Source organism: Podarcis tiliguerta, assembly GCF_965153285.1.
Source record: "Podarcis tiliguerta genome assembly, chromosome: 16".
NCBI lineage: Eukaryota > Metazoa > Chordata > Lepidosauria > Squamata > Lacertidae > Podarcis > Podarcis tiliguerta.
The window spans coordinates 4,685,514-4,711,551 of record NC_139549.1 but is presented as its reverse complement, the minus strand read 5'-3'; the positions used below and the strand labels follow the sequence as shown (position 1 = coordinate 4,711,551).

The 26,038-nt window shown below is 49.9% G+C and overlaps 2 protein-coding genes across 6 annotated transcripts in view; both read left to right on the top strand.

The window, feature by feature from the left end:
* The window catches only part of ADAMTSL4 (ADAMTS like 4), an 88,759-nt gene extending 81,980 nt beyond the window's left edge, over positions 1–6,779 (top strand). For all 3 annotated transcript variants that reach the window (XM_083416424.1, XM_083416425.1, XM_083416426.1), the window contains 2 exons: positions 748–892; positions 2,344–6,779. In XM_083416424.1, coding sequence (XP_083272550.1) covers positions 748–892; positions 2,344–2,483 — 285 coding nt within the window. In that variant the 3' untranslated portion in view covers positions 2,484–6,779. The remainder of the gene's footprint in view (positions 1–747; positions 893–2,343) is intronic.
* Positions 6,780–10,987: 4,208 nt separating this feature from the next.
* The window catches only part of PI4KB (phosphatidylinositol 4-kinase beta), a 52,305-nt gene continuing 37,254 nt past the window's right edge, over positions 10,988–26,038 (top strand). For 2 of the 3 annotated variants that reach the window (XM_083416521.1, XM_083416523.1), the window contains exons 1-2: positions 11,070–11,411; positions 13,743–13,865. The gene's annotated coding sequence lies outside the window, so the exon portion shown is untranslated. Of the gene's footprint in view, positions 11,412–13,742; positions 13,866–26,038 lie in introns of all 3 variants that reach the window. The other variant, XM_083416522.1, reaches the window with a different exon arrangement.

Here is a 26,038-nt window from a genome sequence, read left to right as displayed (position 1 = left end):
TTACAACCAGATGAAGGTTTCGCTTTTGGAATATTGAATTTTCAGAGTAGTTTCTGCAGTCCTATCAAAAATCACTGATTTGGTTATACTATTAGAAATACATAGACAGATACAGTGGTACCTTGGGTTACATACGCTTCAGGTTACAGACTCCGCTAACCCAGAAATATTACCTCGGGTTAAGAACTTTGCTTCAGGATGAGAACAGAAATTGTGCTCCAGCGGCGCGGCAGCAGCAAGAGGCCCCATTAGTTAAAGTGGTGCTTCAGGTTAAGAACAGTTTCAGGTTAAGAACGGACCTCCAGAACGAATTAAGTACGTAACCAGAGGTACCACTGTATATTATGAAATTATTGTGAGGTTTAATAAGTTGACTGTTTATATCTGGACACCTTTTCTGCTGTATCTTCTAAATGCAGCCCGCGGACAGTCCAGGAATCAGCATGAGCAGAATGTGTCCTTTTATTTAAAATGCATCTTTGGGTTATTTGTGGGGCATAGGAATTCATTCATTTTTTCCCCTTCAAAATATAGTCTGGCCCCCCGCAAGGTCTGAGGGACAGTGGACCGGCCCCCTGGTGAAAAAGTTTGCTGACCCCTGATTCAGATTTATGCATTTTTGCCAGTTTACTCGGTATTAGATACCACCGATATATCATTTTAACATGATTTTCTCTTAAACTGTAACACGCTGTATATTTTAGGTCCATATTCCACAACCGTTCCGTTTCCCCTTTGTCCTTTCAGTGCTCCAGGTCCTGCGTTGGGGGCGTCCAAGTGAGAGAGGTCCAGTGTCTGACCCAAAACAAGACCCTGAGCAACCTCTGTCCGCCAGATCTCAAGCCCATCAAGAAACGGCCCTGCAACGTTCAGCCCTGCCTATTGGACCTCGGTAACCCACCCGGCCCCACTCCTCCTCCCTACGGCCAAAAATGGGGGGAGGACGGGCAGGCAGGCTGAAAAACTCCACACGCCTAAGGGGTCCATTTCTGCAAAGTCATTTATTTGCAGAGATACAATTCCTACAATATGACGTGGTGGTATACGGCGTAGTCACTCAAAGCAGGGCCTTCCATGTGGCTGCCCCTCTTCCGTGGAATGGCGTCCCCGTCGAGATACGGCAGGCCCTCACTATCTGCCCTTTTCAGAAACAGCTGAAGATGGTTGTTTTTGTTCCAGCAGGCTTTCCCAGCTGGATAAAAGGATTCTTAGAAGTGTCAGCTTGTTAGGGTTTTAGTCTTGATACAGAATTGTAGAATTGGAAGAGACACTGTGGATTGTCTATTCCAGCGGTTCTCAACCTGCGGGTCCCCAGATGTTGTTGGACTACAACTCCCATCATCCCTGAGCTCTGGCCTTGCTAGCTAGGGGTGATGGGAGTTGTAGTTCAACAACATCTGGGGACCCACAGGTTGAGAAAGGCTGGACTCTATACCAACCCCCCTGCAATGCAGGAATTTGCAGCGGTCCCTTATGGCAGTATTGGGACGCGGGAGGCGCTGTGGGTTAAACCACAGAGCCTAGGACTTGCTGATCAGAAGGTCGGCGGTTCGAATCTCCGTGACGGGCTGAGCTCCCGTTGCTCGGTCCCTGCTCCTGCCAACCTAGCAGTTCGAAAGCACCTCAAAGTGCAATTAGATAAATAGGTACCGCTCAGGCGGGAAGGTAAATGGCGTTTCCATGCAATGCCCTGGTTCGCCAGAAGCGGCTTAGTCATGCTGGCCACATGACCCGGAGGCTGTATGCTGGCTCCCTCGGCCAACAAAGCAAGATGAGTGCCCCTGACCATTAGGTCCAGTCACAGACGACTCTGGGGTTGCAGCACTCATCTTGCTTTATTGGCTAAGGGAGCCGGCATTCAGTTTCCGGGTCATATGGCCAGCATGACTAAGCCGCTTCTGGTGAACCAGAGCAGCGCCCGGAAACGCCGTTTACCTTCCCGCCGGAGCGGTACCTATTTATCTACTTGCACTTTGACGTGCTTTCGAACTGCTAGGTTGGCAGGAGCAGGGACCGAACAACGGGAGCTCACCCCGTCGCGGGGATTCGAACCGCCGACCTTCTGATCGGCAAGTCCTAGACTCTCTGGTTTAACCCACAGCGCCTCCCTTGTCCCTGTAAAAACGTCAGATAGTTGTTTTAAATTATTCCGGGAGCTGTGGTTATGAGGTCACTGAAGACGTGAGCCGAGAACTTATCCCAGGGAACAGAGTCATATTTCCCATCTGTCGAGAGAGTTAAGGGAGCAGGGGACATTCCCAGTCTCCTTGTCAGGTTCATCAAGTTGGAGACCCCACAACTCTTTGGGGTTTTTTCATGTTGCTTTTCCTCTTTGGCCGACAGATGAAAACTGCAGGGACAAATACCACAACTGCCCGGTGATCGTGCAGGCCCGCCTCTGCGTCTACTCCTACTACAAAGCCGTCTGTTGTGCCTCATGTACCCACGCCTTGGAGAGGCGCCACGCCGGACCGAGCCGATAGCGCCGGCAAGTGGGCAGGATCCTGGACTCCTCGCACCTTTACTTGAACCGGGGACGAGCGAATATATTTCACGGACTATGGGAGCCCCTGTCATCCGCAAAAAAATAAAACCCCATCCGCTGGAGAGGGATCGCAGCAAAGGCATTGAAGGACCAAATGGGATTCGAACTCGAGGCCTGAGAAATTCCCATCAGTGTCCTCTCCTCTGCTCTCTCCAGGAGGAGTATTTCATACTGTACCCCAGTATTTCCAGAGAAACCTACCCCAAGCTACAGACTCATAGTACTTCCTGCATTTCCTTTTAAGCTGTCCCCTTTCACGGAGGCTAGGAAGAGGGGAGGCAAATTGCGACGGCACGCACGGCGTTCTGGCAGACTCACAGGTGATTTTGGTGGCCTTGGCTTTTAAGGAACTCCCAAGCGGTACTTTTGCACCCCGCTCGGCCTCCTCCCTCCCTCCCTGAAGACACACCGCCAAAATTTTGGTTCCCTCCTGTTAAGCCATCCCCAATACCATTCTCACACACACATCCCAAGACGCTCATTTTGCAGCCAGCTAAAAGGAGGCCAGAATTGCCTGCACAGTTCCAACTTCAGCGTGTTTTGGGACACGGCGCTACGGGCCGTGCACGGACGACCTGACATTGCCGCCGCTGGGTTCGATTCCTCGCGGAAGCCCTTTGGAAACGCACGGGACATGATGTGGAGTTCTGTGGTGGGTGGTTTCGGTCCCAGAGGCCTGGGAACTTGCCTGAGACAAAGCCCAGATGGGGAGGGAGCTCTCGACCCGATCTATACCACCCCGGCCAGTAAAACCCGTCAGCTGTGGCAAAAAAAGGCCGGTGGGTGGACTGGAACTCGGAGCCCTTGCAGTTCCACATGCTCCCTTCCAGAGGGCAGCACTGAGTCTGACGCCTCCCAGCCATATTGGCTTTGCTCTAGTATTTCCTTAGGGAAGCGAAAAATATGCATTATTTTTTTTCCTCCTGAAAATATACAGTATTGGTGCTACTTTGGAGTGTGGGGAAAGCTGATTAGCAGCCGAGCAAGACGGTTTCTACAGTCTTGCCACTGTTTTCCGATTTACAGTAGGAAGCGGGGGACCTGCGGACCCCCAAAGGTCACTGGACTCCAGCTCCCTGCAGCCAGCATGCCCAATGGTGATGGAAGTGGTCGAGCGACCAGCCCCAAACTCCCTCAGTCCAGAATGGGCCTGGATTCCCTCAGTTTTGAAGAAACAACACAGAAGGGCAAACGCTTCTGCAGGAAGACTGATCAGCCTCTCCAAGCCAGCTTCCCAACTCGCAAGTCGCAGCCGGGTTTTCCACACAGTTCTTGAGGTTGCCAACTTTTTCCGCCTGCCCGTGCTCCTCTGTCATCGACACCAGTTCTGCTCCTCTCCATCCCTAGAGAGAAGCACAGCGGGTTTTTGTTTTTAGACATCAAGGCGTCCCTTAAAGGCACAAGAGCTTTGGTTTTTGCTGAAGTTGGCAACCTTCGCACTCAGAGAAGTTTCCTTCCTCCTTCCTAGCCCGGGCGGTGTTGCCAAGTGACCAGAAAACCCAGCCCGGCCTGCTGCCGTGTTTCCAAGAGGAGCTTTGCCTGCAGAAATGTGGAAGCGAAGCTCCTCTTACAGCCTAGAGATATATATATTTTTAAGCGGCTTGACGATGTCTGTAGATGACGCGGCTGCTAAACGCACAAGCGCAGGTCTCAGTAAAACAGTTGGCAACCCTCACCTCTAGAAACAGGAATATATTGCCTCCCCTTCTTTGCAGCTCAAATCAACACACTTTTGTTTTTCTCTCTGCTCCCCCCCCCCCCCTTCTGAGGGTAGCTTCTGTGAAGGGTTGCCAACTTATTTCTGGGCAGATTTGCTGCGTCGCTAACACTAAATCCAGTAGGAGGAGCCGTTGCCATGTCCATGTCTAGGAGGGGCCTGATCTATTGGATTTCTGCCTGTCACTGAGCCATTGAATGCACAAGAACCCTGGCAGGTTGGCAGAAAAGTTCGGAGGGCACACAACCGTAGCATTTATTCTGAAGCTGTGAACCCTTAAGGCTTTGTGATGGAGTTTGTGGGGTGAAGCTAAGAAATCAACAAGGCTCTGCAGTTAATATTTGGACCTGGAGGCAGGGGCAGAGCAAGGTGGGGGCAGTAGGGGGGCAGACAGCCCCAGGTGTCATCTCCGGGGGGGGGGGGGAGCTGCGGAGCGCTAACCCTAACCTTCCCCCCCCCCAAAAAAAGCTCTACAACAACTGACAATGACCGTGATCACAGCCAGTCTTTTTATACTGTGAGTCGACCGCAGTCTCTTGCGAGTCCAACTAGATTTCAATGGGGGGCAAGAAATTTTCTGCCCCGGGTACCACCTGACCTTGCTACGCCACTGCAGGGAGGGCAGGTAGGGGGAGACACATTTCTGGGGGGGGGGGTTGGACTAGATGACCCCTGAGGTCCCTTCCAGCGCTGCAATTCTGTGATTCTAGATTGACAGAATATCCTAAATCCCATTGTTGACACCTGGCTCTGGATTTGCTGCCCAGAACAGCTTCTCCTCATAGGCCCAGGTGACACCTGAGGACAGACGTCGCCACTTTGAGTCCTTTGCCAGGGGCCTTTTTTAAATGACAGAAATTCAACAGGTGAAGAGGCATCTGCTCCTTGCCGTTCCTCCCAGCAGCAACAGCTGTGTCATGATGGGGGAAGTACCGTATTTTTCCGTGTATATCACGCCCCCGTGTATAAGACGTCCCCTATTTTGGGGGCCTCAAAATTAAGAAAAGTGGGGGGAGATTGACCCTGTGTATAAGACCAACCCCCCCTTTTAGCATTATTTTTAGTAAAAAAAAAACCCTAGTCTTAATACCCGGAAAAGTATGGTACATCTCTCAGATTCCAGCTTCCCAGGCAACCATTTTAAACATACATACATGCGCACAGTGCCAGATTCATGTATAAGCTAAACAAGCTATAGCTTAGGGCCCCACTCTCTTGGGGCCCCCCAAAGCATGTAAAGGAAAAAAACACTGGATGTACATTTCCAAAATATTAATATACTTAATTGTATTTCAGTTCAACCATTACTTGGATAAAATACATATTTTGTTATGTGCAAATGGCTTTAGATACTTACAAGGTCCATAAATAAATAAATAAATATAGCATATATTCAACACAAAAAAACAGCGACAATTTGTTGTTGGCAAAGGACAGCTGGACATATAAAGGGCCCCATCACCTTCAGTAGCTTAGGGCCTCATCAAACCTAAATCCGGCCCTGCATGCGCACATACATAATTTTATTTGTATGCCGCGTTTCAAACTTCCAACCCTACAATTCTATGATTCTATGAAACTTATGCTCAAGGCAGCTTACAACATGGGGAAAAAATGCATAACTGCAACATTGCAAAAGTATAGTTATATCTTGGTTTTGAAACAGCCTAGTTCTCGGACGTTTTGGCTCCCGAACGATTGAAACCCGGAAGTGACTGTTCCGGTTTTGGAACGTTCTTTTGGAAGCCGAACATCCGATGGGGCTTCTGATTGGCTGCAGGAGCTTCCCGCAGCCAATCGGAAGCCGTGCTTTGGTTGTCGAACATTTTGGAAGTCGAACGGATTTCCGGAACGGATTCCGTTCGACTTCCGAGTTACAACTGTAGTCCTATATGATAAATAGAACATTACAAAAACACACAGTCAAACTGAACAGTTTCCACATAAATTACAACAAGACCTAAAATGAAGATACAAAAAAATACCGACAAATGACACAGGAGCCTTTCTGGGAGAAAAAGTTGGCAACGTCCTGTCTGTCTGGTAGGCCAGATGGTAGAATGAGCCACAGGGGAGATACTGGCCAGTACCAATGTGGAAAGGGCTCTTGGGCATCGGGAAGAGAGAAAAAACAAACCACCCTAAGTGATTTCCCTGAAGCACTGAGGAGAGGAAAGAAACAGCACCTGTTGAATTTCTTCCTACTACACCACTCTTCAAAGGTACAGAAGCCCTCTTGGAATCAGGGCTTGGCTTCCCACTGAATAGCTACATCAGATTATCGGAAATGGACAAAAAAAGGAAAAGCATTTATAGGAAAGACATTTTATAGAAACGGCTCAGAGTGCTCAGATTATATAAATATATATAAAATATATATATTATATATAAATCTCTATGATAAAGCTGAATGTATCTAGGTTTGGTTTGGTTCCCCCTCCCCCAAACACACACATCCCTTTTTTTTCTTGGTCCAAATCTAATTTATTTTTTATTAAAGATTTATTTGAGGTTTTATGCCTGGAGTTTTCTCTTTATTTCTTTAGATGCACTTTTCTAAACCACTTCACTGTTGTTGTTTTTCCTCTAATCCGCCGGCATCGCAACAGAAAATCCAAGGGAACTGTATTCTTAAAAATGGGAGATTCCAACCCAAGTGAAACAGTATTATGGATACAGGAATCTTGTAATCTGGAGAACCAGTGTGAAAAAGAAATTAGTGCTGAACTAGGACCCCCCCCCCCGGCACTCCAAGTAAACCACAAGTAACCCCCCCCCCACCCCAATGATCTAAGTAATCTTACAGGCCTACACAGGGGTAGCTGATCGGCAGCCAGTGCTGCTGCCTCAGTCAACACAGCTGTAGAATGGGTGCATCCAGGCAATGTGGCCACAGAATCCTGCACTTGATGCAGCTTCCGGACCAGTCTCAAGGGAAGCCCCGAATCCAGTGTATTACAGTAGTCTATCTGTGGGGTCACCAATGCATGGAGGGGCCAAAGTGCCAATTCCCACTCCCCACCCCACTTTTGCTTGTAAATAAAGGAAGGCACATGACCCATTTGACTACATCAAAACGGCGTTTTACTGATTTATTTGGGTGAGGCATGTACCAGGCGGCTTTGCAGCGGAGTGCAAATTCATTCCAGGTATGGGAAGATTCCCCCTTAAATTGCACAAAAAATTGGAGTCCAAGAGGACTAGTAACTTGCGTGGACCAATCTGCAAAGTGAAGTTGGGGTTTTCCGTCTGGGCTGCTGAGATCATTTTGGCGTTGCTTCATGGGAAAAAACCCAAAACTTGCTACTAAGAGAAATCCCAGAGGATCTGCTGTGTTTTCTCTGCTGCAAGAGAGTCAACCAAGACACCATGCAGTCGGCTGCTGTAGGAAGTGAGATGAGAGGTGCATTTTTGCCTGGGATCCCAATTTGCTGAATTCTAATATTATCCACCCTCCAGCAGAGGGCAGCGATGCCCTAGTTCAGCATTCCCTAAGGTCACAATTAGGATACCGTATTTTTTGCTCTGTAAGACTCACTTTTTCCCTCCTAAAAAGTAAGGGGAAATGTGTGTGTGTCCTATGGAGCGAATGAAGGCTGCGCAGCTATCACAGAAGCCAGAACAGCAAGAGGGATTGCTGCTTTCGCTGCGCAGCGATCCCTCTTGCTGTTCTGGCTTCTGGGATTCAGAATAATTTTTTCTTGTTTTCCTCCTCCAAAAGCTAGGTGCGTCTTAAGGTCTGGTGCGTCTTATAGAGCGAAAAATACGGTAATTCCTCAAACGGCATTAAAAGAAAACCACCACCCAGCATTAAATGAAAAAGGCTTTGAAGGGCTAGTGTTTTGTTTTGGGATTTTATTTTCCTTAAGGCTTTCTGCGTATGGAAAGCTGGGAGGAGATTTATTTATGTGTTTATTGTTTCCATCAAAATTAATTCCAAAAATCTTGTACGTTGCCACCATAACTGATAACGCACTGAGCTTATCACAGTCCCTCCATCCATTAGGTGAAGCAGAAGAGGACATTTTTGTACCTCGGGTTAAGAACTGAATTCGTTCTGGAGGTCCATTCTTAACCTGAAACTGTTCTTAACCTGAAGCACCACTTTGGCTAATGGGGCCTCCCACTGTCGCCACGCCGCGATTTCTGTTCTCATCCTGAAGTGAAGTTTTTAACCCGAGGTACTATTTCTGGGTTAGTGGATGTCTGTAACCTGAAGAATCTGTAACCCAAGGTACCACTGTACCATTTTTGACTGCAATACCATCTGCATGGTGATTGCAACCTGGTGGGTGTGGCTGGGTGTAATCCTGCGCTTTTTCTCAGCACCTGACTCAGCTGCAAGACAGCAACTGCCTGGGGCAAAGGCGTTGGCAGAGGGACGCTGAGGTTTCCTTCTTCCTAACTCTCTCTTCTCTGCCAGGACATCCTACCTGCCTATAATTGCCCCAAATCTGCCAGCTGCCCTCCTCCTCCTCCATAAACTGCACCAAGAACCAAAACAGCCGCATGGGAAGGGGACAAGCAAAGTTCAGTTCTGCAGCTGGCCAGCACTGCAAGGAATACCGTATTTTTCGCTCTATAAGATGCACCAGACCATAAGACGTACCTAGTTTTTGGAGGAGGAAAACAAGAAAAAAAATATTCTGAATCCCAGAAGCCAGAACAGCAAGAGGGATCGCTACGCAGCGAAAGCAGCGATCCCTCTTCCTGTTCTGGCTTCTGGGATAGCTGCGCAGCCTGCATTCGCTCCATCAGACGCACACATATTTCCACTTACTTTTTAGGAGGGAAAAAGTGAGTCTTATAGAGCAAAAAAAACGGTAATCATAGAATGGTAGGGTTGGAAATGAACCTCAAGGATCATCTAGTCCAACCCCCAGAAATGCAGGAATCGCAGCGTAAAGAATCCCTGACAAATGGCTATCCAAATTCTGTTTAAAAGAGAGTCCATCACCTTCCGAGGGAGCCCGTTCCATTACTGCACAGCTCTTAATCTGAAGCTCCTTGTCATCTGAATCCACTGACTCGGGTCCTGCCGTCTGGAGCAGCAGAAAACAAGCTCGCTCCATCATCCACCGGACGTCCCTTCAGATATTTGAAGAGGATTTTAATAAGGAATGGGGAGGGGGAATTATAATTTATCTTATAAATCATTGCAAACAGTTAAAATCATTAGTAGGATTGGAATAACACTTGTAGTGAATTTTGAAATTGTGAATTTTGGATATACAGTAGTGGCGATGTAAAAAAAGAGTTGGATTATTATAAAAGATGCAGGAGGAAATGATTAACAACAGGACCCACGAAAGGGAACAAGGGAAGTCTAGACGATACTTTGGAATCTTGCTTTTACGATGTATGTTGGACTGTTGTTGTTGTTTAGTCGTGTCCGCCTCCTCGTGACCCCCTGGACCAGAGCATGCCAGGCCCTCCTGTCTTCCACTGCCTCTCGCAGTTTGGTCAAACTCATGCTGGTAGCTTCAAGAACACTGTCCCACCATCTCGTCCTCTGTCGTCCCCTTCTCCTTGCGCCCTCCATCTTTCCCAACGTCAGGGTCTTTTCCAGGGAGTCTTCTCTTCTCATGAGGTGGCCAAAGTCTTGGAGCCTCAGCTTCAGGATCTGTCCTTCCAGTGAGCACTCAGGACTGATTTCCTTCAGAATGGAGAGGTTTGATCTTCTTGCAGTCCATGGGACTCTCAAGAGTCTCCTCCAGCACCAGAATTCAAAAGCATCCATTCTTCAGCCATCAGCCTTCTTTATGGTCCAGCTCTCACTTCCATACATCACTACTGGGAAAACCATAGCTTTAACTATATGGAGCTTTATCGGCAAGGTGATGTCTCTGCTTTTTAAGACGCTGTCTAGGTATGTTGGATATCTGATTGCAAAACTTTAATTTGAAAAACCAAATGAATAAATTTATTTAAAAAGAACAAGAAGAGGATGTCACCTCTCTCAGTCTCTTCCGTGGCAAACAGCTGACCCAAAAACTGTGTGCTTTGCATTAAGTCTCAGGTTGCATCCCCACTGACTGGTACGCCTTCTCTGAAACTCTGAAGAGCTGCTGCCAAATAATGCTGACCTGGAGAGAACCATGGCCTGTCTCTATGCAAGGCAGCTTAAGGCAAATGGGTCTCCTCTGAGCAGCTGTAAACAGATTCGATTTTGGAGATCGGGAAATGTGGGCTATAAATATTATTATTTATTAAATTTTCATACCGCCCTATACCCACAGATCTCAGGGCGGTTACAACCCAAAATCCCAATATAATACAAAATTAAAAACAACCCAATTAATAATAATAATAATAATAATTCTTTATTTATACCCCGCCCTTCCCGGTTCAGAAAACAGAAAACAACAAATTTAAAACACTTAATTGATGCAACAACAAAAAAGCATAAAATACAGTATAAAACGTGAATAACAATAAATTCAGAATTCATACTGATGCATAAAGCTATTTAAAAATAATAAATTGTATAAAACCAATTGCAAGCCACTTAATACTATTTTTAAAGGGAAGAGGTAGAAGGGCAGCTTTCCTCGGGAATGGCCCGCAATGCCGATCGAGCTTGCAAGGGCGGCCCCGATCCCTGACACCTCCACGCAGCCACTGACTGCGCTGCACGCGACTCACAGCGGGGAAAGCCGCTGCGCATGCGTGCGTCCCCGGAGCGCCGGCCCCGCCTTCTTTTCCCTCCTCCTCCTTCCCAATCAGGCGCTGGCATAGCCACCTACGGCTCTTCTCTCCATTGCCGCCAACGGGCCCTGACTTGGGGTCCTTCGCCTTCTCCGGGGAGGGGGGGAATCGGTTAAATTAATAAAAAATAAAACGAACCCCTCCCCATTCGCGTGTGAGGAGAAAGTCAATCTGAGGAGGAGGGGCGGGATTTTTAAAAAAATGTATTTATTTACCTCACGGCGGAGCGGATAGGGAGAAGAAAGAGGCCCCCTCAGGCGGCGGCGAGGGCAGCCCCGGAGCTGGGCCCGGCGACGGCGGCGGCTGGAAGAGGCTGAGGCGGCCGGAGGGAGAGAGACTGAAAGACTGAGAGAGAGAGAGAGAGAGGCCGCGGAGGGGCGCCGGCTCCTGCCTCCCTCCCTCTCTCCCGCCGCCGCCTCTCTCCCATGGACACGGCGTGAGGTGAGTGCGGGGAAGGCAGGCAGGCACCTCCCGGGGCACCCCTGGGGGGTCCTCCGTCCCCTCCCCCCTCAACGCCCCCTCCCTCCAGGGCCCCTGCCCCCCCTCCTGCCCCAGGGGCCCATGGGAGATTTCGCGCCCCCTCCCCTTCAAGCCCCTCCCGCACAAGGCCAGGAACTGCCCCCTTCTTTTGCCCCAGGGGGGCTCAAGGGCCCTTCTCCCCCCCCCTTCCAACCCCTGCCCCACTGACTCCTTGGGTCTCCCCTCTCCAGCCCCAGGGGCCCATGGGAGATTTTGCGCCCCCTCCCCTTCACGCCCCCCTGAACACAGCCAGGAACTGCCCCCCCCGTCTTTTGCCCCAGGGGGGCTCAAAGGCTCTTCTCCCCCCCCCTTCCAACTCCTGCCCCACTGACTCCTTGGGTCTGCCCGCCCCCTCCCCTCTCCTGCCCCAGGGGCCCATGGGAGATTTCGCGCCCCCTCCCCTTCACGCCCTCCCCGCACAAGGCCAGGGACTGCCCCCCTGTCATTTGCCCCAGGGGGGCTCAAGGGCCCTTCTCCTCCCCCTTCCAACCCCTGCCCCACTGACTCCTTGGGTCTGTCCACCCCCCACCCCACCCCACTGCCAGGCCGCCTCTGGATCCGGCCCTCCTTGCCCCCGCCCCAGTTCCTCCTCCCCTTCCCCCGTTTCTTCTGACACGTAAGAGCTCCCACCGTTCAGGTCTCCCTGTTCTCCCCCAAAACTGCCCCCTTGGCTCCTGGGGTTTCTTTCCTCAGCCCGCTTTCTCCCCCTTCTCAGTGTCCTCAAGCGGATCCCACCAGCCTTGATTTCCTCTCCCCCTGCCCCACTCCCACCTACCTTCTTGCCCCATTGGCTTCTGGGAGCCTTTGGCTTCCCAACACCCCCCTCCAAAATATTATTTCCCTTATGCCCCCTTGTTTTGCATCGCTCCCCACACCCCAGCCTCCACTCTCTTGTCCCCCTCTCTTTGCCCCACTGATTCCTGGGATTTAGTGGCCTCTGTCCGCCCCCCCCTTCTGCAAATTAATACTGGCTCTCATTCTGCTACCCCCTCACTTCAACTCTTTCCACTCCATTCCCTGATCCCCGTTTTCCTTTCTCCCGTCCTTGGATATGAGACACCTTCCTCACCATTGCTCCTCTGTTACCTCTGACCCATTTATCTGTAACGTTAATGTCATGCAGCGGCTTCTAGGGTTTAAAAAATATGTTTCTAAAACAAAACATATTTGGGAGGCTAGTAACTTTTTGCAGGCGTATTTCCACACCAGTTGTATCCCACAACTCCTCAAGACTGCCATTTTTTTGTTCTTAATGTTAAGGAGTGCTGGGGTTTTAATACCTCACCTTTTCCCTCTTCCCCACCCCACTTTCTCTGGGATTTTTCAGAGTCCTTTTCACCCTCCTCACTGAGTTGCCAAGGAGCAAGTTTCTCTTTTACACTCGCTTCCTTGTAGGGACGGGAAGATGTGGCTTTGCCTGTGGTGTGGGGAAAGGAAAGTCAGAGCAAGTTTGCCAGCGGTCCTCAGAGCATTTCTGAGTCCTTGCTGGTTTTGCAGCTCTCGGTGCTGAGTGGGCTTTTCTAAGCTTCAGAGACATCTGATTCCAATTACATTCTTACTTTGCAGTTTCTCTGCCTCTTCCACCTCTCCTCTTCCAAGCATTTCCACTTCAAATTGTCTTATAAACCTACCCACCAAGTTTATGATTGTTTTGACATCCCTATATCCCTGCCCACCTTTCCCCCTTGTGAGAACAAGGCACAGGATTTGAGCCAGGCTTTTCACTTCAACCATAGTGTCCTGAATGTGTATACCAGCTTAAGTTCTGATACAGTGGTACCTCGGGTTAAGTACTTAATTCGTTCCGGAGGTCCGTTCTTAACCTGAAACTGTTCTTAACCTGAAGCACCACTTTAGCTAATGGGGCCTCCCGCTGCCGCCGCGCCACCAGAGCACGATTTCTGTTCTCATCCTGAAGCAAAGTTCTTAACCCGAGGTACTATTTCTGGGTTAGCGGAGTCTAACCTGAAGCGTATGTAACCTGAAGCGTATGTAGCCCGAGGTACCACTGTATTTCAGTCTTCAAGGATGAACGCTACCCTTCACCCCTTCAAAAATGGACTGTGCTTTTGAACATGAAGTGATGTGTGGCATCCCTTCAGATTTCTGCAAACACCTTCCTGGTATTTCAGTGTTTGAGAGAGATGCTGTGTTTAAAAAGCAGACCAAAAACCCCTGCGTTAAAACTGAAAGGTTGAGCGAGACGTTTCCTCCATTTCCCCTCCCAACGCACCTCGCTTTTCTTCCCTACAGCTGTGAAGGATCATCGCAGAGAATCCCTTTGAGTCCCCATCTCCAAAGATGGCTGACTCGGCTGGCATTGTGGGCAAGCGTCTCAGCAGGGGCAAGCTGCCCGGTTGGATGGGCACGAGAGAGGTGAGTGGTGGACGGGCCTCCTTCTCTGGGGATGCTTGATGGGCCTCCTCTGTGGTGTATCGGGCTAGTAAAAGGTACCCCTGCCCGTACGGGCCAGTCTTGACAGACTCTAGGGTTGTGCGCCCATCTCACTCAAGAGGCCGGGGGCCAGCGCTGTCCGGAGACACTTCCGGGTCACGTGGCCAGCGTGACATCGCTGCTCTGGCGAGCCAGAGCCACACACGGAACGCCATTTACCTTCCCGCTAGTAAGCGATCCCTATTTATCTACTTGCCCCCGGGGGTGCTTTCGAACTGCTAGGTTGGCAGGCACTGGGACCGAGCAACGGGAGCGCACCCCGCTGCGGGGATTCGAACCGCCAACCTTTCGATCGGCAAGCCCTAGGCACTGAGGCTTTTACCCACAGCGCCACCCGGATCCCGACAGCGCCACCCGCATCCCTAGCCCGCATCGGGCTAGTACTTCCCAGTTATTGGATTTTCAAGAAGAGGAGGAGAGAATCGTGATTAACTGCAAGTGTGGGGAACTTCTGGCCCTCCAGTTACTGCTGCAGTACCGCTACCCTCATTGCTCAGTTGGTTAGAGCATGGTGCTGATAATGCTACGGTTGCAAGTTCAATCCCTGTATGGGACAACTGCTCAGGGTCCCTTCCAACGCTACAATTCTATGATCTCTGACCGTTGCCCATTCTTGCTGGGACTGATGGGGGTTGTAATGCAGCAACATCTGGAAGGCCAGAGATTGCCCTGCATCCGATTTCCTTCTTTCTTACCTCTCAAGTCTGGGCTGTTTCCTTCCCTTTTTATCCGGTGCTCCAATCCGAAGCAGACACACACACCCCTACCTCTTTCAGCCAATGATTCAATGAGCCTGTTTGCCAGTAAGAAACTGGGGGCCCTCAGGAGCCTGTTTATTTACAGCACCGGTAACACACAAAAAGGCTTCCAGAATGGCTGGTTGAAACAAGGCAGTCTCTGCTCACAGGCTTGCAGTCTAAATGGCATGGCACAAAAGGAAAGAGGGGCGGGGGGGGGGGACTCAGGCACAGATTCTTAAAATGTTTAAATAGCAGTTCTATTTAATGTGAATAGTTCAGGGCTAGGAGGCTCCTGATGGAGCTGGTCTTTCTGCGGAGGCGACAGAACGAGCGCCGCTTTCTCTCTGGCTGGCTGAGGCTCCTTCCAGGTGGGTGTTGAGGGGAGAGGAGGCACGACGGAGCTGGTTTTCCAGCAGAGCTGAAGGGCTCCCCTGAGGTTCCCACGAAACACCCTGCCTGGGTGCCTGTTGTGTCCTGTGCTGGTACTGCTGTTCCCTTCTCACTTTTTAGTTACTTTCACCATCCTTTCCAGAGGGTGCAGCTGTCTCTTACATTAAGAAGGACAGAGGCTTGCGGCAACTTAAAAGACTAACAAACTTATTGTGGCACAAGCATCCTACTCTGAGTTTTCTAGTGTTGGCTGCTAGCCATGATGCCTACGCTTTGCCTCTATGGTCTGGGGCAGTAATGCTTCTGAATACCAGTTGCTGGAAACCGCAGGAGCGGAGAGGGCTCTTGTGCTCAGGTCCTGCTTGTGGGTTTCCCACAGGCATCTGGCTGTGAGAAAAGGGATTCTGGATGAGATGGGCTCCTGCAGCGCCCCTCTTCCGTTCTTAGGTCCATGTTACCACCATCGGTCCTCTGCATTTCATTTGCCTCTGTATTTGCAGCTTACAATTCTCCCCTCACTCCTGAAACTGCATACAGTCATACCTCGGGGTACAGACGCTTCAGGTTGTGCGTTTTCGGGTTGTGCACTGTGCCGAACCCAGAAGTACCGGAACGGGATACTTCCGCGTTTTGGCGCATGCGCAGAAGCACCAAATTGCGCATGCGCAGATGCAGCGCTGCGGGTTGCAAACATGCCTCCCGCACGGATCACGTTCGCAACCCGAGCGTCCACTGTATAGCTCAATATAACACTTTGTATTGTCTACTGTACTTTGCAAGAGTTTATGCCACACAAAAAAACCCATTCATCTTTTAAAGTTGCCAAAATACTTTGCTCTTGTTTTTAAATTGGAGCAGCAGTGGTTTGTGTTTAGGCATTCAGTTTTAAACACCCAGAGGACTCTGTGCATGTGAGCCTTCCCCACCCTGATGCCCTCCAGATATTGTTGGATTACTATACCATATTCCCTGAAAGGAGGAACACAGGAAGCTATCAAGTTAGGGGTGGTTTGCAGTGCTTACGTTCCTCCTTGGGTGGTTGTTTCCAGAGGGTGATGCTGGGGAGGGCTCTTTGGCGCCGCGGAGCCTTCAATGTGGAGTTCCTCTGGGTTCAGTTTTATCCCCCATGCTGTTTTAACATCTACATGAAACCGCTGACTAGGGTCATCCAGAATTTTGGAGTACGTTGTCAGCAATATGCTGATGCCACATAGCTCTTCTCCTCCTTTACATCTGCAGGTGTGGCAGTGGATGAGCTGAGCCGTTGTCTTGCCTCAATAGTAGTAGTAGTAGTAGTAGTAGTAGTAATAATAATAATAATAAATTTATTATTTGTACCCCGCCCATCTGGCTGGGCTTCCCCAGCCACTCTGGGCAGCTTCCAACAAAGATTAAAAATACATTATGCACTGGATGAGAGCCAACAAATTGAAGCTCAGTCCAAATAAGACTGAGGCTCTGTTAGGGGGTTACACTCCCCCTGAAGGAGCAGGTACGCAGCTTGGGGGTGCTCAGCTGGCCTCAATGGCATGGAATGCCTTCCATCAGCTTTGGCTGGTTGCCCAGCTGCGCCCCTCTCTGGACAGGGCTAGCCTAATTTCTGTCATCTGGTAACCTCTAGGTTAGATTACCACAACACATTCTACATGGAGCTGCCTCTGAAGGCGGTTCGGAAACTTCAGCTGGTGCAGATTTCAGCGGCCAGGTTGCTTGATGGGGCAAGACGTTTTGAGCATATTACACTGGTCCTGGTCCAACTGCACTGACTGCCAATTAGCTTTGGGGCTCAATTCAAAGTGCTGTTTTTGACTTAAGAAGTCTTGAACGGCCCAGGACCACAAGAGCTCAAGGACTGCCTATCCCTATATGAACCGACTTAGATCCTGCGACCGTCATTTGAGGGCCTTCATTTGTGCCTTCTCCACATGAAAATGAGCCTTTTCTGCGATGGCTCCCTGTTTATGGAATGCTCTCCCCAGAAAGGTTCGACTTGCACCTTTGTTACATATCTTCATCCACTAGGCAAAAACATTCTTTGGCCTATATGTTGCTTAATTGGCTACAGACTTAAGAGGAATGTTTTTGCCTGGCGGCTAAAGATATGTAACGGGAGGAGAGGTATTATTATTATTAATAACATATTTTACCAAGTCAGACCCTTGGTCTGTTTAGCTCCATATTGTCCACACTGACTGGCAGCAGCTCTCCTCTCTCAGTCCTACCTCCAAATGCCTGGGACCTTTTGCATGTAAAGCGGGTGCCCTATGTCACTAGCTTTAAAATTAATACTAAGATTCCAGTCCTCATGGTCATGATCCAAGATCTGACTTTATACTCAGACCCTTAGTTTATGTAGCTCTGTATTGTCTATGCTGGCAGACAGCATCTCTCTGGGTTTCAGACAGTCCCTCCCAGTCCTGCCCGAAGATGGCAGGGATTGAACCCAGGACCTTCTGCATGCAAAGCAGGTGCTCTACCACTGAGCTACCGCCTTTCCCCAGGTTAGATCAGTTAGGCAGATTACCTCTCTAATCACAGACACATAGAACTGCAGAGTTGGAAGGGACCTGAGGGGTCATCTAGTCCAACCCCCTTTCATTGCTCACAGCAATCCTGTCAGCCACGGGTGAGGAGGCTGTGGCACTTCAGCTCTTGCCGGACTACATCTCCCGCCATCCTCCCTGTCCTTTGGGCATGCTGGCTGCTGGGAGTTGGAGTCTAGCAAAAGACTTCCGATATGCCCCGCCCTTCCTGTAAGGTAGACCAGCATCAGTCATCGCCCAGCGCAGGCAGGTGGTTGCGAAGCGGGTGAGTCAACTGCGACAGAATGGTGTGGGATGGCAAAGTGGTTTTCCAGCACTCGTGGCCCTCTGTGTGTATGTGAGCACATGGCTGTGATATTCCAGCCTGCAAGAACTCTGGGAGTGATGACTCTTGTCGCCGCTGCTTCAGAAGCAAACCCCCGGCAGTTGCCACCATCTCCGTGTGACTCAGTGGCTTGGTTCAGACTTGCCTCTTTGTGTGTGTACGTTAAAAAAAAGTATACCATCCTGCTAAATTGCCCTTGCACAAGTTCAGCTGTCTGCTCCTCCCCGCCCCCTGTCGATGCTGCAAAGTTCCCTGGGATCACTGCCTTACTGGGTTGAAATCTAGCGCCTCCTTATCAGCTGATTTCATTTCAATCACTATCATACCACTTTGTTCCGTCCAAAGAATCCTGGGAGCTGTAGTATGTTCAGGCTGCTTAAAGTTGTTTGGAGCAGGCCTCAGTTCCCCTTACAGAGCTACAGTTGTCAGAGTAGTTTAACCACCCCTCATTAGCAAGACATGGAAAGGTTCCCCCCCCCCCTTCTGTCTTATCGTTTGCATCATTTTTCAGTTTGCAAAACCTGGTTTAAAACTTGTTTGCGCAAACCCGTTTGGAGGTGGTTTGCAAAAGCCCATTTCCCTGCTGCGGCCTGGGAATTTTAGTTCTTTGGAGGAGCTAGGGGTGACTAACAGGAAGAGCCCTGGTTCCCTCAGGAAACTACAGGTTCCAGGATTCCTTGCTGCAGCTATATTTTCCAATCCCCAGAGAGAGGGGTGGATTGTTAAACCGCTCTATTAATTGTCGCTCTGTGAGGGGGAACAAGGGTCTCCTGCTGATAATTTTCAGCACCCTGAACAAACTACAGTTCGCAGAGTGTTTTGGGGGGAGCCACGGCTGTTTAAAGTGGAATTATAGTGCGTATGGGGCCCTACCTATTTCAGAAGCCCTCTCCCGGTATGTGCCTCCAGCCTCTGGCATTTCAAAGGTAGACTGCCTCTGCAAGTGGAGGTTGCGTGCAGCATCGTGACTATTAGCCTCTCCAGGATTACAGGCTTCCAAATTATTTTCCCGGCCTAGTTCCAGGTCTGGGCTTTGAGCTTTTTAAAGCAGGGGTGTGGGGACCTGTGGCTCTCCACATCCTGTGGTTGGGCTCTCAGCTCCCATTAGCCCTAAGAGCCAGTGTGGTCAGGGGGGATGATGATGATTATGATAGCTGGAATGCAGCAACACCTGACGCGCCACAGATTCTCCACCCCTGTATTAAAGCCCCAAAGCAGCCCAGAGGTCACACCAGAGACACACCACCTCCAATCATGTCCCTTTGTGTCCTTTAAGGCCCTCTGCAGATACCCTGCTCTCTGCCCTTGGTGGCAGCTTCCCGGAGCAGAGCCTTCTCTACAGTGACCCCCCCCCCACCAGCAGCACCCTTGTAGAATTCCTGGCTGAAGGAAGAGAGGACAGCAGCCAAGGAGAGAGATGTAAGAAATTGTTGACTTATGAAGACTGGAGGGAGCATGAAAGTGTCTTGGGAAGGGAGGGGAGGAGATTACAGGCGAGGACCTTGAACAATGAGGACTAGAATCTTGCAAAGCATCAGCACAAGGGGTCGGGGGTTGATTCAGAGGACTGAGAGACCCTTCCTGCAGCTACCAGAATCTGTCAGTCGGAGTGCGCAAGTTTCTGACGTGTCCGTAGTGCTTTGGGCTGACCGGACAGGAGACTTTTAATTTATTTATTTTTTAGCCTTCCTTGGCTCGGCCTCTGTGGAAAAAGCCTATTTCCCGTCCAGCGAGTCTTTCCTCTACGCCAAGAAGAGTCCCATGCTTGAAAGATGGTGGGGGTTTTCCCAACTGCCCTGTTTAATTTAGGTCTGGATTGGTGCTGCCTTCACAGGCAGGTGTAATCCTGTTCTTCACCTGCCCCCACCCCACCCCAAAGTCCCTGCTTTTCCTGTTGTCAACTTCAGGCTAGGCTTGCTTTCCTTGACCTTTGAAGCGATTTCTTGACATGGAGTCGGAGAAGGGATGGGGGCTGAGGGGAGGTTGTGGTGCTTAACGTAGGCCTCGCAAGCGAAACTTCAACGAGAGCCACGTGTTCTGTCCTTGGGAGGTGGGTGGGCAGCAAATTCTGCAAAACGCTCAGCCTTGGGGAGGAAAGTAACACCGTTTAATAGCCACCAGATGTCTGAGGCTTATCCTGGCGCTATCTGGGCTGGTTCCACAATCCCAGCTTCCAGCTTCTCATGCAAGGCGTAATTAACTTGGAGAGATTGCTAATCCTCTGCCACGGGGTGCAGCCATTGCCCAGGACAGCTCTTTAAAGCAATATAATAATATTTATTTTGAAGTTTAGCTCTCCTGGATGGCTGTAAAAGAGCTTTGGATGAATACATGATGCAGGAGAAGGCCACGAGTCACAATGGCTGTGCGCTGCCTCCACGGTCGGATGCAGTAACGCTTCTGAATACCATTTGCTGGAAGCCACGGGAGGAGAAAGGGTTCTTGCACCCGGGTCCTGCTTGTGAGTTTCCCACAGGCCCCTGGGATGGGCCCTTGGCCTGATCCAGCAGGGCTATCCTTGCGGAGGTCTCTTGTGACAGCAGAACCTCCATGCCCTGGGATAATCTACCTCTGAATACCAGATATATTGTGGAACAACGATTGGAGAATACCGGGGCACTCCGGTCTCGCTTGTGGGCTTCCTGTTGCGGCATCTGGTTGGCCACTGTGAGAACAGGATGCCGGGCTAGATGGGCCTCCTTTGGCCTGATCCAGAAGGCAGTCTCTTCTGATGTTCCTAACTCCTTTTGGATGGTTTCACATCAAAGACCTGTCAAAATGAATGTGTGTGACTAAGCTAGGGTGATTAATTTCAGTGGGTTTACTTGGGGTGAAATTTAGTTTGGTACAGCCCATTGACTATGCAGTCACCCCCCCCCCTTCAGATATATACAGTGGTACCTTGGGTTACATACGCTTCAGGTTACATATGCTTCAGGTTACAGACTCCGCTAACCTAGAAATAGTACCTCGGGTTAAGAACTTTGCTTCAGGATGAGAACAGAAATCGTGCTATGGCGGCGGGGGGGGGGGACATTAGCTAAAGTGGTGCTTCAGGTTAAGAACAGTTTCAGGTTAAGAATGGACCTCCAAAACGAATTAAGTTCTTAACCCAAGGTACCACTGTACAGCCATACCTCGGGTTACAGCCGCTTCAGGTTGTGTTTTTTCAGGCTACGGACCGCCGAAACCCGGAAGTACCGGAACGGGTTACTTCTGGGTTTCTGTGGTTGCGCAGGAGCGCCAAATCGCAACCCGTGCGTGCACAGACGCGGGTTGTGAACGTTTCAGGTTGCGAACATGTATCCCGCACGGATCACATTTGCAACCCGAGCATCCACTGTATATATTTAAAGCACAATCTGTTTTGGGTACTCAGATGAGCACGGTGATGAAAAATGTGGTTAAATGTGACAGGAGGGCCTGTGTGGGAATCCCCTGAGAGATCTTGAGCTGCCTCATCCTCTGGCAGTGGAGAGCTAATTGGCTCTTGGCCTCAGGCACAAACTCCCTGCTGGAATTCCCCCTCCCTGGTTCTCTCCTGCTTCCTACGAAAGAGGAGCTGTGAATTTGGGGAGTGACCACGGGCAAACTGCTTCTCTTCCTCACCAAATCCCCCCAAAACGTGGGGATGATGACGCTGCCGTAAAGATTTGCAAGAGAGCCCTTGAGGAAACGGATATATAAATATTATATAGCGGGGGGGCTGGGTAAGTCTGCTCTGCAGGGTTCTGTGGTAGAAGTTGCTGTGGGAAGGGTTCTCTGATTCTCTTTGGGGTTGTTTACTTTGGAAAGCTGCTGCAGTCGTGGATCCTGGACTACAAATCCCCTGGTGCTAGTCCCTGGATTAACCTGAGTCTGCTGAAAGCAGCAGCTCTTCCACATTTATTTTAAGCATTGGTGTGGGAGAGGGGGAGCGGGACAAGAGATCATAGAAGGCAAAATTCCTCTGGGGCTTTTGATGAGAGAAGCCGGCCGTGCCCAGGGCCCCACCTTCCAGTGGTTACATCACACGCTAAGCAGATAAAACTGGGTATTCATTCCATCCTTTAATTAGTAGGGAGTCATTTAATTTCGGACCCTGTGACCTGCTAGCGTGTTCTTCACAGGCCGCAAATCCTCTCTTGTGTGGCTCTTTGAATTTGGGAGTGTTATTGGCAGGAAACTCCTCTAAGTGAAAGCTTCCCTTTTTGGAAAGAAGGGGATTAATTCTTCTGCGCTGTGTGTGTGTGTGTGTTAATCTCTGGGTGCGTGAGGAAGCATAGCTCTGCTGCAGTGACTCTTAACATTTGAAGATCACAAGGGAAGGGATGACGCTGGGGGCCAGAGCATCTGCTCAGCATGCAGAAAGTTCAGCCCCCGCCATCTCCAGGACAGACTCCTTACCTGAAGCCCTGGAGAACCACTGCCAGTCCGTGTAGACAATACTCAGCCAGTGCGACCAAGGGGCTAACACTGTGAAAGGCATCTTTCTGTGGTTTCCTGTTAAATCAGCCCTTTATTCGCAACCATGAGGACTATTTGTTGTTTAGTCGTTTAGTCCTGTCCGCCTCTTCGTGACCCCCTGGACCAGAGCACACCAGGCACTCCTGTCTTCCACTGCCTCCCGCAGTTTGGTCAAACTCATGCTGGTAGCTTCGAGAACACTGTCCCACCATCTCGTCCTCCGTCATCCCCTTCTCCTTGTGCCCTCCATCTTTCCCAACATCAGGGTCTTTTCCAGGGAGTCTTCTCTTCTCATGAGGTGGCCAAAGTATTGGAGCCTCAGCTTCAGGATCTGTCCTTCCAGTGAGCACTCAGGGCTGATTTCCTTCAGAATGGAGAGGTTTGATTTTCTTGCAGTCCGTGGGACTCTCAAGAGTTTCCTCCAGCCCCATAATTCAAAAGCATCAATTCTTCGGCGATCAGCCTTCTTTATGATCCAGCTTTCACTTCCATACATCACTACTCGGAAAACCATATCTTTTACTATATGGACCTTTGTTGGCGAGGTGATGTCTCTACTTTTTAAGATGCTGTCTAGGTTTGTCATTGCTTTTCTCTCAAGAAGCAGGTGTCTTTTAATTTCGTGACTGTCACCATCTGCAGTGATCATGGAGCCCAAGAAAGTAAAATCTCTCACTGCCTCCATTTCCTCCCCTTCTATTTGCCAGGAGGTGATGGGACCAGTGGCCATGATCTTCGTTTTTTTGATGTTGAACTTCAGACCATATTTTGCGCTCTCCTCTTTCACCCTCATTTAAAGGTTCTTTAATTCCTCCTCACTTTCTGCCATCGAATTACCTTTTGGGGAAGGACAGCAGTGAGCACCTGCACCGAATGCAGAAGGCCCCGGGTTCAAAGTCCTGTGGCACTTCGGAGAGACTCCCTTTTTAAACCCCTGGAGAGGCTCTGCCACTGAGTGTCAGCAGCACTGAGCTTAGTTGGACTGTAGGATCTGAGTTGTTGCTGGGAGCTTTCTGCATCCCAGGGACTCGCAGGTTCTGGCTTCAGTCAGTAGCCAGCTGTTGACTTCTGCTTGCTACGGATCCATTCATTTGCCTGATAGATTTGTGGCTGTCAGGTGGGGCCTCTCCACCCTCTCTCTGGGCTTAAAGTCATCCTGCCCAGATCTTCCCACTTTCTTCACCTGCGTTCGGTTCACCTGCCTCTACACCTGTCCTTTGGCACTCTTGACACTTCTCCACATGTTGCCCAAATTCTCTTTGCTTGCCGGTCCCATCCAGTTTCTTTCCGTGCAGCCCGTTTCACACCCGCTTCCACGTCCCTTGCCTTTCCTTTGCATCCATGGGGAGCTGCCTCCTCCCCCCCCCCCCCCCCCCGGTCTGCATCTCAGTTAATTTACTTCCCGGAACAGGGACTTTTAATTGCTCCTCTCAGAAGTCTTCCTTCTTGCAAAATGATTCGTCCTGCCAAGACTCCTGTGCCTAAATTTCAGCCTCTTTTACTTCGCTGCCTAAGTGTGACATTGCGTTGTTGTTATTTAAAATATTGGTTAAGTCACGAAGGCTTATCATTAACTACACAGCATGAAGAATAAATAGCAGAAATGAGGGGAAGATATTTAAATTCTGCTTCCTGCAAATGGATTCTTCGGGGTTTGTTGACAGGTGGCAGGGGTGGGGGCCGAATGGGGCCCTGCAACTCTGTTTGCCCCTTGTTTAATAAACCTCCAATGGACTTCAGCTAAATCCCTTAATGGTCTTCTGCTCCCCACCCCCTTAATCTCCAACACCCCCCCCCAGCTCCAAATTTGTTAGTGCTGCTATGGGGGGATCAGAGGAGTGTTTGGACACTGGCACAGCACAGTTTCTATCCTATGCCGAAGATGCCCCTCTTTGTTCGGTTCTTGTTGTTGTTGTTTAGTCGTTCAGTCGTGTCCGACTCTTCGTGACCCCCTGGACCAGAGCACGCCAGGCACTCCTGTCTTCCACTGCCTCCCGCAGTTTGGTCAGATTCATGTTTGTAGCTTCGAGAACACTGTCTAACCATCTCGTCCTCTGTCGTCCCCTTCTCCTTGTGCCCTCCATCTTTCCCAACATCAGGGTCTTTTCCAGTTCGGTTCTTGGGGTGCACATATGTTCTAGGACCTAATCCATGGGTAGGCAAACTAAGGCCCGGGGGCCAGATCCGTCCCAATCGTCTTCTAAATTTGGCCCGTGGATGGTCTGGGAATCAGTATGTTTTTACATGAGTAGAATGTGTCCTTTTATTTAAAATGCATCTCTGGGTTCTTTGTGGGGCATAGGAATTTGTTCATGCCCCCCCCCAAATAATGTGGCCCCCCCACAAGGTCTGAGGGACAGTGGACAGGCCCCCTGCTGAAAAGGTTTGCTGACCCCTGACCTAACCTGTTGCTGTAATTTGTTTAGAACTTTTTAAATGCTGTGTTTCTTTTTTAAAAAAAAATCATTTTTATTGATTTTCCAATAAAAAACAGCCAATTAATATATCCAATCATAATACTTCAATTAAAATAAAAAACTAAAATAAAAAGACCATATTATAGTTCAAATTATAATTATTAATTATTATTAAAATTATAATTATTAATTTTTCAAAGCTCCCCACGGTCTAGATCTCTCCACATCTCAGTCCTGCCTCTCCGTCTGGTTTCCATATTTTCCACATCTCAATTTTGACGCTTTATTTAAATGCTGTTTTTTCAAAGTGTTGCAACCTGCCCTGGAACCTTAGCTTGAAGGGCGGGCAATAAATCAAATTATTATTAATTATAATATTTATTTATTCATTGCATTCATATCTCACCTTTTGTTGTTTTTTTAATCCAAGGAGCTCGAAGTGGTTCTCCCCTGCCAGTCTCATTTAATCCCTGCCACAACCCTATGAGGCAGGTTAGGCTGAGGGAGGTAGCAACTTGCCCCCAAAGACACACCCAGTGAGCTTCATGAGGCGGGGGGGGGGGGGGTTTGAACCTTGCTGTCTCCTAGGTCCTGGTCTGACACTAACCACTATGCTGCCACCAGAGGCTCTTGCTGACGGGGCTGGGCTGGGGTTTCGGCTAGGTGCAGTCCAGTGGCGTAGCGTGGGTTGTCAGCACCCGGGGAAAGGCAAGTAATTTGCGCCCCCCCCCCGCTGCACTGTCCCTCCCACAGATAGTCCCTCGCTCTCTCTCCGCACCGCACCGCACGCCTGGCACCCTCCCCTCCACAGTGGGCGGCGACCCGGCGGCTCGGATCGTATTCGCACAGCCAGCACTGCAGTGAGAGAGAGTGAGTGAGCCAGATAGGGGCAGAGAGCTGCGAGTGCGAGCGCGCCCCCCCCCCCCAGATGTTGCGCCCGGTGCGGCCGGCCCCCCCTGCACCCCCCACGCTACACCACTGGTCCAGTCAGTAAAGGGCACGCAGCTCCCACCAGGAAATCAAAATGGCAGGCCGTTAGACTACAGATCCCTTAGACACTTGCAGCGAATAGAGACTGCTGCCTGTGAACCTACATGCTGTTCCCGTTCCAGTACCATTAAACTAATCCTGTTAACGACTTCTCGGTCTGGTACGACCTGTGCTGTGGACCTGTGCTGGATCTACAGAGCGGTGGGGGAGATTTTAGTATTTAGACAGCGCCTTCTTGCTGCAC